A 14,096-nucleotide genomic window follows, 5' to 3' on the forward strand; every position below is an offset into this window, starting at 1 on the left:
TGATGAGATATCAATGCATCGCGTCGATGCCTCAGTTGCTTACACTTAGCTGAATATTAAGGAGCAACTTCCAGTGACACAATGCGATGTCAGCGCGTCACATCGTGTGGTGATAAAATGGACTTAACCTAATTTTGGAAGCAGAATTCTAGTGGAACAATACGATAAGGATGCGACACGTTGGGTGATACAACACGATTTGTGATGCATCGCGTCAAGAGTACAGATCTGGTGAAATTTTTCCTAGTATAAAAGGAACACGTCAGCACAATTACAAGGGCTTTTGGCAAGCATAGCAGCGGTGAAAAAGCACCAAATTCTTTTTTTAGTGTTCTTAATATTTATTTTGAACTTCTTTACTTCAAGAATTATTTTGGGTATGATTAATTACTTATTTTGGATGTTGATTCAAACATGAGTGGCTAAAAACCCTTATTCTGGGGTTCAGGCCAAGAACATGATTACTCTTTTATATTGTCATTCATAGTTTCTTTTTGGATTATCATCTGGGTTGTTCTTAATTTCTTACACTTACTATTTTGATGAGTGACCACCATTAGAATAAATCTATATTTCTATGTGCATCCGGGAGGAGAATCGTAGGATAGAATAAAGAAATACAGGGGCAAAGTTCTTATCCTTTTATAAAATAAGGAATTTGAATTAGCATCTAGGATAGGGATATACCTAGAAGCCTTGCTTGGTTCAATTGCAAGAAGATTAATTTATGAATTTAGAAGAATTGTTGTATCTCTGCGGGAGTTGTAGCTACAATATTCAATAGATAGAAGATTTGAGGTCGGGAGACCAAGATTGTGGCATAGACCTTGTGAATCAACAACCCGATAACCATTTAGACTATGATAAGAATAGAGAATTATATGATTATTCAAAATGCCTCAATCCTAGAATCATTATCATTATTGATTACAACCGTTGCTTGCTTTACTCTAGTCACCACTAGTTATTTCTTGTTCAATAATTTACATTTTTATACATAAATTCATAATCATCAAGATACTCTCATGCACTTAATACCAATTTGTCTCAAACTAAAAGTTGACTAAATTTCTAGTTTATTAGTCCTTGTGGGAATGATATCTAACTGTCTAAGTCTTTATACTACTTGTACGATCACGTACACTTGCGTGTGCGTAAGGATGAAATAAGTTTTTGGCGTCGTTGCCAGGGACTAGTAAAATTAGTGAATTTCTTAATTTTTTATTTTTTTGATAATAAGTTTAAGTGTTAACAACTTGATCTTAGCGGCTGAATTTTTGCAGGTTTGGCTAAATACTGGACTGCCTAGAGATAAAGAGTTGGTAGAGCCTTGTGTAGAACCAGAATTGACTTTTATCAGAGGCTAAGAGATCAACATTTCATTCAGATGGCTGAAATACGAGATCCTAATGTTGTTGATCCGAATATTAGAAATGTTCTAGCTCCGATTATTCCAGTCATTTTTTTTCAACCAGCCGCAAAAACTGTTCATGAGGTGGAAATCCCACTTACGAACCATTTGACTAACAACATTCAAAAGCCTAATCCAGGAGGTTGGTGGGAATTAAAATAAAATATGGTCCAATTATTGAATTCTGCAGGGCAATTTCACGGACTTTCACTCGAGGATCCACAGTAGCACATACAGACCTTCTTGGAAATAAGTGATACATACATTTTTGAAGATGTGAATATTGATTATGTCAGATTTATAGTCTTCTTTTTTTCTAAATGGGGAACCAAAGAGGTGGTTACATGCTGAACCACCACACTCCATCACTTCTTGGAAAGATTGTGCTTGAAAGTTCCTTCTTTATTTCTTTCCATCCCAGAAGACTGCATGATTGAGGAGTAAGATCTTGAGTTTCAAAAAAAATATGAAGAAAATCTCTACCAAGCTTGGGAGAGATTTAAAGGCATGCTCAGAAATTGTCCTCATCACCATCAATTCAATAATGTATTGGTGCACACATTTATAGAAGGCCTTGAGTCAAATACGAAGATTCTCTTGGATTCAACAGCAGGAGGCCAAGCTTTGGAGAAAACTTATGAAGAATTGTATACACTGTTGAATCGAATCTCATAAGGGAATCTTGACTGCCATGCAGACTTATGGAGTGTTCCCAAGAAGGTTGCAGGGGTATTGGTGGTAGATCAGTTCACTGCATTACAGGTACAAATTGTAGCAATGCAAAACCATATGACTACCCAACTGAACAACCTAAAGTTGGGTGTGACACAACCAGAAGCCGCAGCAGATGCAGCTTAACAGGTATATTCATGGTGTAAAGTTTGCAAAAGTGGTGAGCACATAAAAGATGCATGTTCTATTAATCCAGATTCAGTCAACTACGTGGGGAATGCAAATCATCAGGGTCAACAGAATTTTGGAAACACGTATAATCCCAATTAGAGGAACCACCCTAATTTCTCATGGGGTGGAAATCAGGCACAGAATGCAAATCAGTACAAAGGATCAGTGCAACCAAATCCATAGTCGGTTTAGAATAATTAGGTGACCGCTCAAACTAGCAATATAGAGGAATTGATTAAGCAGTTTATGGCTTACAGGAAATCTAGAGTTGTAGTTAGGTCAAATTGTAGGAACACAGGATATAAGGCCATAAAGAGCATTACCTAGCAATACAGAGGCCAATCTGAAGTAGGTAAATACTGTTACAACAAGGAGTGGGCTGTAAACTAAGGAGACGGTTCAGGAGTAGGATAATCCCATAGTCCACTGATGATATTTTAAAAGACAATATAGAGAAGGAAGTCAAGGAAAAAGAGGCAAGAGATAAATTCAAGCGGAAAACAAGACTATCCCCTTCCCCTTTCCTCAAAGAGAAAGAAAGCATCAAGAGAAAGAAAGTTATAAGAAGTTCCTAGATCTTATGAAGCAGGTTCAAGTATACCTTCCTCTTCTTGACATTCTGCAGAGTATGCCAAAATATGCGAAATACTCTAAGGATATGTTGCCAATAAGAACTGGTTGACCGAATATACTACAGTTGCACTTACTCAAGAGTGCACGTCCAAAATTTAAAATAAATTGCCCATGAAGTTAAAGGATCCAGGTAGTTTCACCTTGTAGATTATCATTAGACAGACTATTTGTACACGTGAATTGTGTGACTTGGGTGCTAGCATAAATCTCATGCCCAGATCATTGTACCAAAAGATGGGTCTTGGGAGTCCCAAACCCATGACTATTGAGTTTCATTAGCAGATAGGTCCATTGCTAGGCCAGATGGTATTATTGAAGATGTGTTGGTGCAAGTGGGATCTTTAATCTTCTCAGTGGATTTTGTAATTCTTAACTTTGAGGCTGATCTTGTTGTTCAATTTATTTTAGGATGACCTTCTTAGCAATATGACAGTCACTCATTGATGTAGCATCTGAAAAAATAGCAATACAAGCACATGATAAAGTAGAAGTATTTGATATGTACAAAGCATTAAAATTGCCAGCCATATATAAGGAGTTGTCTTCTATATCGATTATTGATCTTGCTTCTGATTGGTAGTTTCTATTTTCTGATGATCCATTAGAGCAAGCTTTGATGGTTCATGATCTATATGGAGATGTGGAATCATTGGAATTGGTTCAGGTTATGAATTTGGTAGTGATTAAGATGAAGAAAGTGCAGTTCGAGCCTTTGAATAGGCCAATTGGTCCACCACCCAAGGCTTCAGTCAAAGAAGCTCCTAACTTGGAGCTTAAGGTTCTTCCTCCTTATTTATAATATGTTTTTCTTAGTGATCAAGATACCTTGCCTGATATTTTGTCTGCCGGATTATCAGATATATAGGTAAAAGAAGATGTAGTAGGGCTAAAGAGGAGAAAGAAGGCGATTAGCTGGCAAATGTCTGATATTACAGGAATCAATCCAATATTTTTCATGCACAACATCTACATGGAAGAGGGTTATAGACCTAGAGTACAGTAATAATGAAAGTTGAATCCTGTGATGAAGTAGGTGGTTAGAAAAGAAGTGATCAAGTGGTTAGATAGTGGTATTGTCAACCCAATTTTCGATAGCAAATGGGTGAGTCCTGTGCACTGTGTACCAAAGAAGGAAGGAATAACTATAGTGACCAATGATGATAACGAGTTGATTCCTACACGTACGGCGATCTATTGGAGGATCTGTATTGATTATCGAATATTCAATGAAGCGACTTATAAAGATCACTATTCAATTCCCTTCATTGACCAAATCTTAGATAGATTGGTGGGGCATGAGTATTATTGTTTTTTGGATGGGTACTCCGGCTACAATCATATAATCATAGCACTAGAAGACCTGGAGAAGACCACTTTCACGTGTCCATATGGTACATATGCATTCAGACGTATGCCCTTCGGCTTATGCAATGCACTTGCTATAGTTTAGAGATGTATGATAGCAATATTCTCAGACATGGTGGAAGAATTTGTGGAGGTATTTATGGATGATTTCTCTATGTACGGTAATTCTTTTGAAAAGTTCCTGTAGAATCTTGACAGAGTCCTAGCGCGATGCGAAGAGATAAACTTGGTGCTGAATTAGGAAAAGTGTCACTTTATGGTTAAGAAAGGAATTTTTCTAGGCCATAAAGTGTCATGCAAAGGACTCAAAGTGGACAAGGTGAAGGTTGACATGATTGAAAAGTTATCTCATCCAGTCACAGTTAAAGGAGTGCGGAGCTTTCTGAGACATGCAGGGTTCTATAGATGATTCATTCAAGATTTCTCAAAGATTGCAAGCCCTATGTGCAAATTGTTAGAGAAAGAAGCCAAGTTCGAGTTTGGTGAAGATTTCCATGAAGCTTTTGAAAAGCTTAATAAGAAGTTGACTAAAGCACCTATTCTAATCGCGCTAAATTAGAAGTTACCTTTTGAGCTGATGTGTGATGCTAGCAGCATTGTTGTGGGAGTGGTTTTGGGTCAGAGAAGAGATAAGGTATTTTCTCCATCTACTATGCTATAAAATTTTTGAATGATGCTTAAGTTAACTACATAGTTATTGAGAAAGAGATGTTGACAGTGGTGTATGCATTCGACAAGTTTAGATCTTACTTAGTTGGTACTAAGGTTATTGCTCATACTGACCAAGCTGCCATTAAGTATCTTGTGAACAAAAAGGATGTGAAGCCACGACTGATTAGGTTGATTCTGTTACTATAAAAACGATCTTGAGATGCGAGATAGGAAACAGGCTGAAAATCAAGTTGCTGACCACTTGTCACGGCTGGAGAATCAAGTCCATATAGTTGATGACTCCCTAAGTATTAAGGAAGAGTTTCCTGATGAGAAACTGTTGTCTATTTACGCAGGTGAGTTCCCATAGATACGGATATTGTGAACTTGATAGCTTATGAGGTGTACCATCCTGAGGCCACCACACAGTATAGGAAAAAATTACTCCATGATTCTCGTGCTCACATTTAGGATGAACCATACCTTTTCAAGTAGGGTCCAGATAAATTCATTCGTAGGTGTATCCCAGAGGCTGAATTTTCAAAGGTGCTATAAGATTGCCACTTATCTCCATATGGTGGACATTATGGGGGTGAGAGAACTGCGAGAAAAGTGTTGCAATCAGGTTTTTTCTGGCCTACTTTGTTTAAAGATGCAGTTGCTTTTGTAAATAATTGTGATCAATGTCAAAGGTTGGGTACCATAACTAGGCGTCATGAGATGACCCTCAATAATATTTTAGAAGTCAAACTCTTTGATGTTTGGGGGATCGATTTCATGAGCCCATTCCCACCTTTAAAAGTTAATCTTTACATTCTTGTAACAGTTGACTATGTCTCTAAATGGGTGGAAGCTATGGCGAGTCCAACCAATGATGCAAGAGTGGTGTTGAAATTTGTGAAGAAGAACATATTTTCCAGATTTGGTACACCAAGAGCAATAATTAGTGACAGAGGTATGCACTTCATTAACACTTGGTTCAAAAATCTTCTTGCTAAATATGGTGTTAGGCATAAGGTTACCACTGCATATCATCCCCAAACTAGTGGACAGGTTGAGGTGTCCAATCGAGAGATTAAGCAAATACTTCAAAAGACGGTAAATGGGTTGAGGAAAGATTGGGCGTAGAAGATAGATGATGCACTTTGGGCTTATCGAACAACTTACAAGACGCCCATTGGGACATCTCCATATCATTTGGTGTATGGTAAAACGTGTCATCTTCCTGTGGAGTTAGAACACTAAGATATTAGGCTGTAAGGAATCTAAATTTTGAGATGAAGACCACGGGGGAGAAAAGGTTATTGAAACTAAATGAGCTTGATGAGTTTTGGCTCCATGCCTACAAAAATGCCAAGCTATACAAGGAAAAGACCAAAAAATGGCATGACAAGCAAATTCAAGACATAGTATTTGAACCTGGACAACTTGTGTTATTGTTTAACTCATGACTTAAGTTATTTCTGAGAAAATTAAGGTTGAAATGGTCTAGACCTTTTGAGGTGGTGTGTATGACACCTCATGGAGTTGTGGAGTTGTGGAATAGAGAGAAGATGGAGAAGTGCCTTGTGAATGGACAACGTCTAAAGCACTATTGGGCAAATCATACGGATAAGCACAAGGAATCTATCATTTTTGCTGATGAGTGATGATGAGCTGAGTTGTGCCACAATGTAAAATAAGGCACTATGTGGGAGGCAACCCACAAATGTAATGTAATATGTAGTTTAAATTTTTAGTAGATGAAGAACAAAAAGAAAAATACAAAAAAATGAGTTGTGCCATGTTAAAAAATAAGGCGCTTGGTGGGAGGCAACCCACTTTTTCTGACGTAATTTTATTGTTTTTGATTGATGTGCCAGAATGACAAATAAGGGGGAGATAAATAAGATGTTGAACATGAGCCATTGAGTAAGTAAATCATTGTTAAGTGGCGAAAAAGTAAGGGGTAAGAAAAAATACTAAAAAAATCTGAGAAATTTGCCCTTAGAAAAACTTTTGGATGCACATTCCAGAGAAGCAACGCGATTCCAACGCGTTACATTGATTGACATAAATTCCACACTTAGAAAAAATTTTCAAGGCCATTTCTAGAGAATCAAGGTGATCAGTGGAACGTCGCGTCGTTCTTTTTTTTTGGGTCACATCTATAAATACCACACTTAACCATTTTCACTCCCCTCACCTAACCCTAGCTGCGCACCGTCCCTTTTCCCCCAAAAATCCTAAATCAATCCTTAGTCAATCCTTATCCAAAATTTCACAAGGTTTCAACTTCAACCTCTTTTTTAAACCAATATAAGGTAAGTTCTCATGATACTTTAAGTTTAAATTTTGAGAATCAAATGTGCTTAAATATTGCTATGAGTTGTGTGATTTGAAACTTAGTTGATTTGAAATTTCAATCCCAAGGGATTTTGTTTCCTTAAATTGAATTTACTCTGAATAGTAGTTGTTAAAATAGTGTGTAAATGTTAGGAGGTGATGGTGATATGTTGTTGTTGTTGATTTAACGCATTGTTCATGTGGGAAGCATGGGTATTCTGAAATGTAAATAATGACTTAATTGATGTGGTAACTACTAGGGTCGAGATGTAACTTGATTTTTTAATGATGTGTTTTGATGAACTATGTCTTCACTGTCAATAACTTGACATTTATTGATTCACTACATGATAGAAATTAAGTGTGGGGTTACGCTGAAGTAGTATGGAGCATTTGAATAGGTGATGTATGTTGGTGACTAAACATGGGATCTTATGAGTTGACTTTAATTGATATGATGTCCTGCACTTTGAGTTAAGGTAGTTTTTATGTAGATAAACTGTAACTGGTCATAATGAGGTAATTTTCTTTGTCATTTCCTCGAGATTAATCGATGTTGAATGAGTAATATTGGATAACTAACCATGGACATGTGAAAAAAAAGGGGGAGTATGAGTACCCAAGTACATGTAATTTTTGTAGCAACTTGTGCTAGCAATTAAGTGTGGGGTGAAATTCACACTTAGTGGTAGCTCGTGTCAAAGGTGCTTGTTTTATATTCTTGTGGGTTTTTGTGCTGAATAGGTAACATGTCTAGCAAGCAAAAAATCATAGCAAGGGCATCGGGGTCTGTACACAGGAGGAGAAGACAAGCTGATAGAGTACCAGCAGCTCCACAAGTTCCCAGGAGGCATCACAGGTTCGGAACAAAAGTTGTTGCTGAAGTGGGTAGAAAGTGGTACTCATAGAAGAAGGAATCCAAATACTCATCTGACTAGTTCATCAATCGGAGGACTTTGATGAAGGAGTATCCTTCAATGGTAAAGAAGATTGAGGCTCAACATATGGGGTTTCTTTTCGAGCAGCCAGAGAATTATAATTTGAGTTTGGTTAGGAAATTTTATGCAAACTGGAACCCAGAGGATTCGGAAGTTAAAGTGCATGGTCGGATAATCACTTTCACAGTGGACACGGTTAATGAGATGTTAGGTGTACCTGCACCCTATCCAGATTCTTAGGTTTTGAAGAAGATAATAGTCATACCCCCTTATCAGCAAATACGTCACCTCCTTTGTGGTACTCGATCGACAACCAGGTGGATTCACCATAAGGAGGTAGGTATGCATGTTCACTTTCTTTCAATCATCTAAACAAGGAGGCCCATTTATGGGCCAGAATAATTTACGCCTGCTTGATTCATGGGACACACATGACGGAAGTGACCCACAACAAAATTTGTCTGATTTTTTCCTTCATATGTGAGGATATGGATTTAAATGTGGGTGTAATTATCTTCTCGTCAATAAGGAAGGCCAGGTTTATAGGGTGCGTAGATATGGGTTTAGCAGATTGCTGACTAGATATTTGAGAAAACAGAGGGTGCCGAACGAAGATGCAGATTATTTACAGCCTGTCAGTGACAGTCCACTAGACATTTCTCACACAAAAAGGCTAGCTCCTCATGAAATAAATTTGACTATACTCAAGCGTCACGCTCGGAATGATGAGATTATGGCCCAAATATATAGGTTTACCAAGTTGCTGCTGAGGGCATCTGGGCGAGCAGTCACCCAACAGAAAATCCGCGATATAGAGTTAGATTATCCGTTAGGGCGTTATACCAAGACTATGTTGTGGATAGGTAATGAGTTCGATGAGCTAGTGGATGATGATATCTCGATAGATGAGAAGAGGCGTATGACACAATTTAATGATTAGTCTGATGAAGAAGAACAATCTGATGATGATGATGACTCCAGTGATGATGTTGGTGATGGAAATGATACTGAAGCTGATGATGTGCTTTCCATGGTAACATTTGACTGAGCAGGGAGTATTACACCACCATGCCCTTTTTGCTAGGACTGGGACAGTGCTCGGCTTAAGTGTGGGGTGGTAGATCAACATCTTCTTCTTCATCTCTTCTATTTGACTATGTTGTCTTTCTTGGTTGGATGAACAAATAATTTTTATTCATTTTGTGTTTTTGGATGTTTTGATAAATTTGTAAGTTGACAAGTATTGCCATTTTTGGCAAGAATTATTTTTGTTGGTTTATGTTAATGGTAGTATTTTATTTTTACCCCTTGTGGTATAATTTCAGATTACAGTAATTAGGTGTACCCTTTCTGGCAAATTTCATTATGCAATCGTCTTAGTTCTTTCCCCTATGATGGATGGATGATGACCGTCTTAAGGGGAGTGTGTCTTTAGAAGCTAAGAAAGTAGTAAGACCCCAATTGCAACCTTGGAGGAATGTACGTGTTGGAAATTATTTGTTTGTTTTTCAGGTGAAATCTCAATAGGTGTAGTTGATTTGATTGGCTTAATATTGAATTTGATAAAGTGAAAAAATTGGAGACCTTAAGGATCCGACTTGATTCTTAGCATGCATCGAGTGTGTGAGTAATTGTTCATATTTTGCATGTATGGGAATGACTAGAACTTGCCCGGTGTGTTTACAAAGCTAAATAAAGGGTGTAGGGAATAGGAAGTGATTTAGGGATTTCTTTGTTAACCCGATTTTAAAGACTTTATTTGCCTACCCTTATGCATATTCATAGTTAGCCTCGTTGAGCCTATAGCCTAATTTCTTTGGTAGCCTCATATGAAGCCTAGTCATTTTCTTTTGTAAGACCTTAATTTGATCCATATTTCTAAGCACTTTGATGCAAATAATGGAATAAGGGGGAATTTGAAATACAAAATAGGGAAAAAGGTAAAAGTGAAGCTATAAGAGAAGTAATTTGCGTATTTGTGTGTGGTGGTTAGGAGTTAGAAAATAATGTGTGATGAAAAGTTAAGTTCTCATTACCCGGTTATTGAGTTACAATGAATCTGTTTTGGCCCTGGTCCGTTAAGGAAAATGTGCACCTCAAATAATATAAATTGCTTAGGTTGAGGGTGGCTACTATAGGGGTGCGTAACAAAATTTGGGATTTAAAAAAAAGATGAAATGTAAAAGAAAATACTCTTACCAAAGTGATATCAATGTGCTTAGAAAGATCTGGGTGGAACAATGGATGTGTAAAGATAAAAAAGTGGAAAGTTTGGTTGAAAAGAATGTGATTTTGAATGAAGGTAGTTATGTATTAAAGTGCTTAGGGAGATTAGTTACTATTTCCAAAATAGTTCTTACTCATCCTTTAGCCTGAATTACACCCATGAAAATGCCTAATTGATCCTACATTTCAACACCCGACTATTAGTGAAGTAATACACTAAGGGCAAGCCTATGGTTCATCTCTGTATATGTGTGAATTCTTTGTTGAGAGCGAGTGTTTGAAATTTAATATTCCTATTCTGATTAAGATTGTTAAAGTGTGAGTGATATGGGAAAACTTTTTTGCTGTGAGGGTGCATGCGGATGAAAGTCTGGATTACTTATTGAATTCTTGATTTTGTGATTATGTTAAATTTACCAACAAATTGAATACAATGTTGGAACAATGAATTATGAAATAAAAGTTTATGTGTCCAACACCAGCATGATTCTTAGGTTGTGATTAGAAGGTTTGAGTATTGTGACGCTTGAAGTTTGTTTGAGGACGAACAAGGTTTTAAGTGTGGGGTGGTGATCTTGGAAATATTTATATGTCCAAACACCGCTATTTATCCATATTTGGACTTGTTTTAAAAATAAAAAGTATGTTAAACATGTTGAATTACTTGTTAAATTATGTTTCGTAGCTAACCGATGTGATTAGAAAAACAGGGTTGATTTCCCATGGATTTGGAAGAAAATGGGATGCATATCATGATGAGGCAAAGTACCATACAAATCGAAGGAAAAAACATATGGAGATGCAAGAGAGGAAAGAAAAAAGAAAGGTGCTGAGGATTGATGAGATAAAGGAAAGAAAATAGAGAATAATACTAGTGACATGATGTGATGTCAACACGTCACGTCAACTGGTAACATTATGTGCCTTAGAAAAAAATGGAAGAACAATTTCTAGTGCATTGACGCGATGTCAACGCGTCATGTCGATGTGTGATTTTTCTGAGTTAGCAAAATTTCCATGTGCAATTTTGAGTGCATCGATGCGATATCAACGCATCGCATCGATGCCTCAGTTTTTGAAACTTAGCTGAATATTGAGGAGAAACTTTTAGTGACACGATGCGATGTCAGTGCGTCGCGTCGTGTGGTGACAAAATGGACTTAGCCTAATTTTGGATACGGAATTCTAGTGGAACAACGCGAAAAGACGTGACGCATTGGGTGATACAACGCGATTTATGATGCATCGCGTCAAGAGTATAGATCTGGTGAAATATTCCCTAATATAAAAGGAACACATGAGCACAATTACAAGGGCTTTTGGCAAGCATAGCAGCGGGGAAAAAGCACCAATTCTTTCTTTTAGAGTTCTTAATATTTCTTTTGAACTTCTTTACTTCAAGAATTATTTTGGGTATGATTAATTACTTATTTTGGATGCTGAATTCAAACATGAGTGGCTAAACACCCTTATTCTGGGATTGAGGCCAAGAACATGATTACTCTTTTATATTCTCATTCATTGTTTCTTTTTGGATTATCATCTGGGTTGTTCTTAATTTCTTACACTTACTATTTTGATGAGTGCCCACCATTAGAATAAATATATATATTTCTATGTGCATTCGGGAGGAGAATAGTAGGATAGAACAAAGAAATTAGAGAGCAAGAAGATAACTTTATGAATTTAGAAGAATTGTTGTATCTCTGCGGGAGTTGTAGCTATAATATTCAATAGATAGAAGATTTGAGGTCGGGAGACCAAGATCGTGGGATAAACCTTACAAATCAACAACCCGATAACCAATTAGACTGTGATAAGAATAGAGAATTGTATGATTGTTCAAAATTCCTTAATCCTAGAATCATTAACATTATTGATTACAACCGTTTCTTGCTTTGCTCTAGTCACCACTAGTTATTTCTTGTTCAATAATTTATATTTTTATTCATAAATTCACTTAAGTTGACTCTTAAGCACTTAATACCAATTTGTCTCAAAATAAAAGTTGACTAAATTTCTACTTTATTAGTCCTCATGGGAACGATATCCGACAGTCTAAGTCTTTATACTACTTGTATGATCACGTACACTTGCATGTGTGTAGGAACACAACACCGCAATCACGGGAGCTTTTCTGTGATAACAGCCACCGCAACCGCGCATAGAGTCACGCGATCACGGTTGCTGATCTTCTTGACTAGCCGCAATCGTGACCCTCAAACCGTAATCATGGTAACTGAGGGCTATTTCTGCTCCAGGTCTTCCGGCTACACTTTTTTCCTTCTTTTAATCTTTTCCAGCTCGTATCTATATATTTTCACCTCATTACCTTTTTACTTGCAAAATATGGATATTAATGCATCTAATCACAAATATTGTCTCAATTATTCACTAAAAACATGGTAATGTGCATGTGATGAGTTCATATGAGTGGTAAATTCACCACTCATCATATACTCAGGAGAGCGCTTCACCATTATGAACTCTAAACCTCATTTCCCCAAGCTCCAAATTGACAATAGCTCTTCCAGTGGCAAGGAAAGTTCGACCAAGGATAATAGGTACCTATGGTCCATCTCATAATCTAGCACCACAAAATCCGCTATAAGGATGAATTTATCTACCTTTACCAACATGTTGAACAAAACACCAATTGATTTCTTAATAGATCGGTCCACTATCACAAACCTCATCGACGTTGATGTAGGGGTACTCAAGCTAAGTCTCATATATATTGCAAATAGCATGAGGTTTATACTTGCACCAAGATCACATAGAGCTTTTTCAAACTTGTGTGTCCCGATTATGCATCGAATTGTGAAGGCCACGGGGTCTTTCTTATTTTTTGCCATTTCGCTACTTATGATAGCGATACACCCATAGGTGACTTCAATGGTGTCACCTTTAACAAGTTTCTTCTTTGACATCAATTTCTTCATAAGATTAGCATACCCCAGAATCTCTTGGATAACCTTAAGTAATGGGATATTGATAGAGAGGTTGCTAAGCTTAGCTATGAATTTCTTGATCTTGTCGTTCTCCTCTTTCTTCTTAAGCCTTTTTAGAAATGAAGGAGGGGTTTGAATGGTGGGTAATACATCACTTTGTGGCTTATTATTCTCTGCCAATTTTTCATCAATTTCCACTGGTTCTTTGTCATCCCCTTTATCTTTAGATTTTAGGGTTTCTTCTCTTGGCTCAACCACAACCTTTTTCTTTACATTCATGTGCTCAATTTTAGGTTATTTTGTACCCATACTTTCTCCCTCAACTTCTCCTAAATGATCACCAAGGGGATTACCACTTCTAGTGACTATAGCCAACACTTAGCTTTATTTTTAGGATTCACAATAGTGTTACTAGGAAGGCCCCCCTTTGGTCAAGCATTTAATTGAGTAAAGATTTGCCTGATTTACGTTTCTAATTGTTTGATATAAGTGGAGTGGGATACAACCGTTTGGTTGAGTTGTGAAAAATCACCTTTTAATTCATGAACCATTTTATCTTTTCCCTCCACTTTCATCAAAATTCTTGCCAATACATCTTTGGTTTTGTATTTATTGGGGTTAATGGGATTACCTTCTTCTGTTTTTGCCTGGTCATAAGGTGTAATATAACAATCATAGTCACGGTCTCTATCC

At 37.1% G+C, this 14,096-nt stretch overlaps 1 protein-coding gene and 1 non-coding gene across 2 annotated transcripts; both read right to left on the bottom strand.

The window, feature by feature from the left end:
* Positions 1–1,841: 1,841 nt before the first annotated feature.
* On the bottom strand, positions 1,842–1,947 carry LOC124896367. The gene has a single exon (XR_007052729.1). It is a non-coding gene; the product is annotated as a small nucleolar RNA R71 (small nucleolar RNA).
* Positions 1,948–12,947: 11,000 nt separating this feature from the next.
* On the bottom strand, positions 12,948–13,682 carry LOC124896217. The gene has a single exon (XM_047407747.1). The coding sequence runs from the start codon at positions 13,680–13,682 to the stop codon at positions 12,948–12,950; it is 735 nt and encodes a 244-aa protein (XP_047263703.1).
* Positions 13,683–14,096: the final 414 nt, after the last annotated feature.

Source organism: Capsicum annuum, chromosome 2 (genome assembly GCF_002878395.1).
Source record: "Capsicum annuum cultivar UCD-10X-F1 chromosome 2, UCD10Xv1.1, whole genome shotgun sequence".
NCBI lineage: Eukaryota > Viridiplantae > Streptophyta > Magnoliopsida > Solanales > Solanaceae > Capsicum > Capsicum annuum.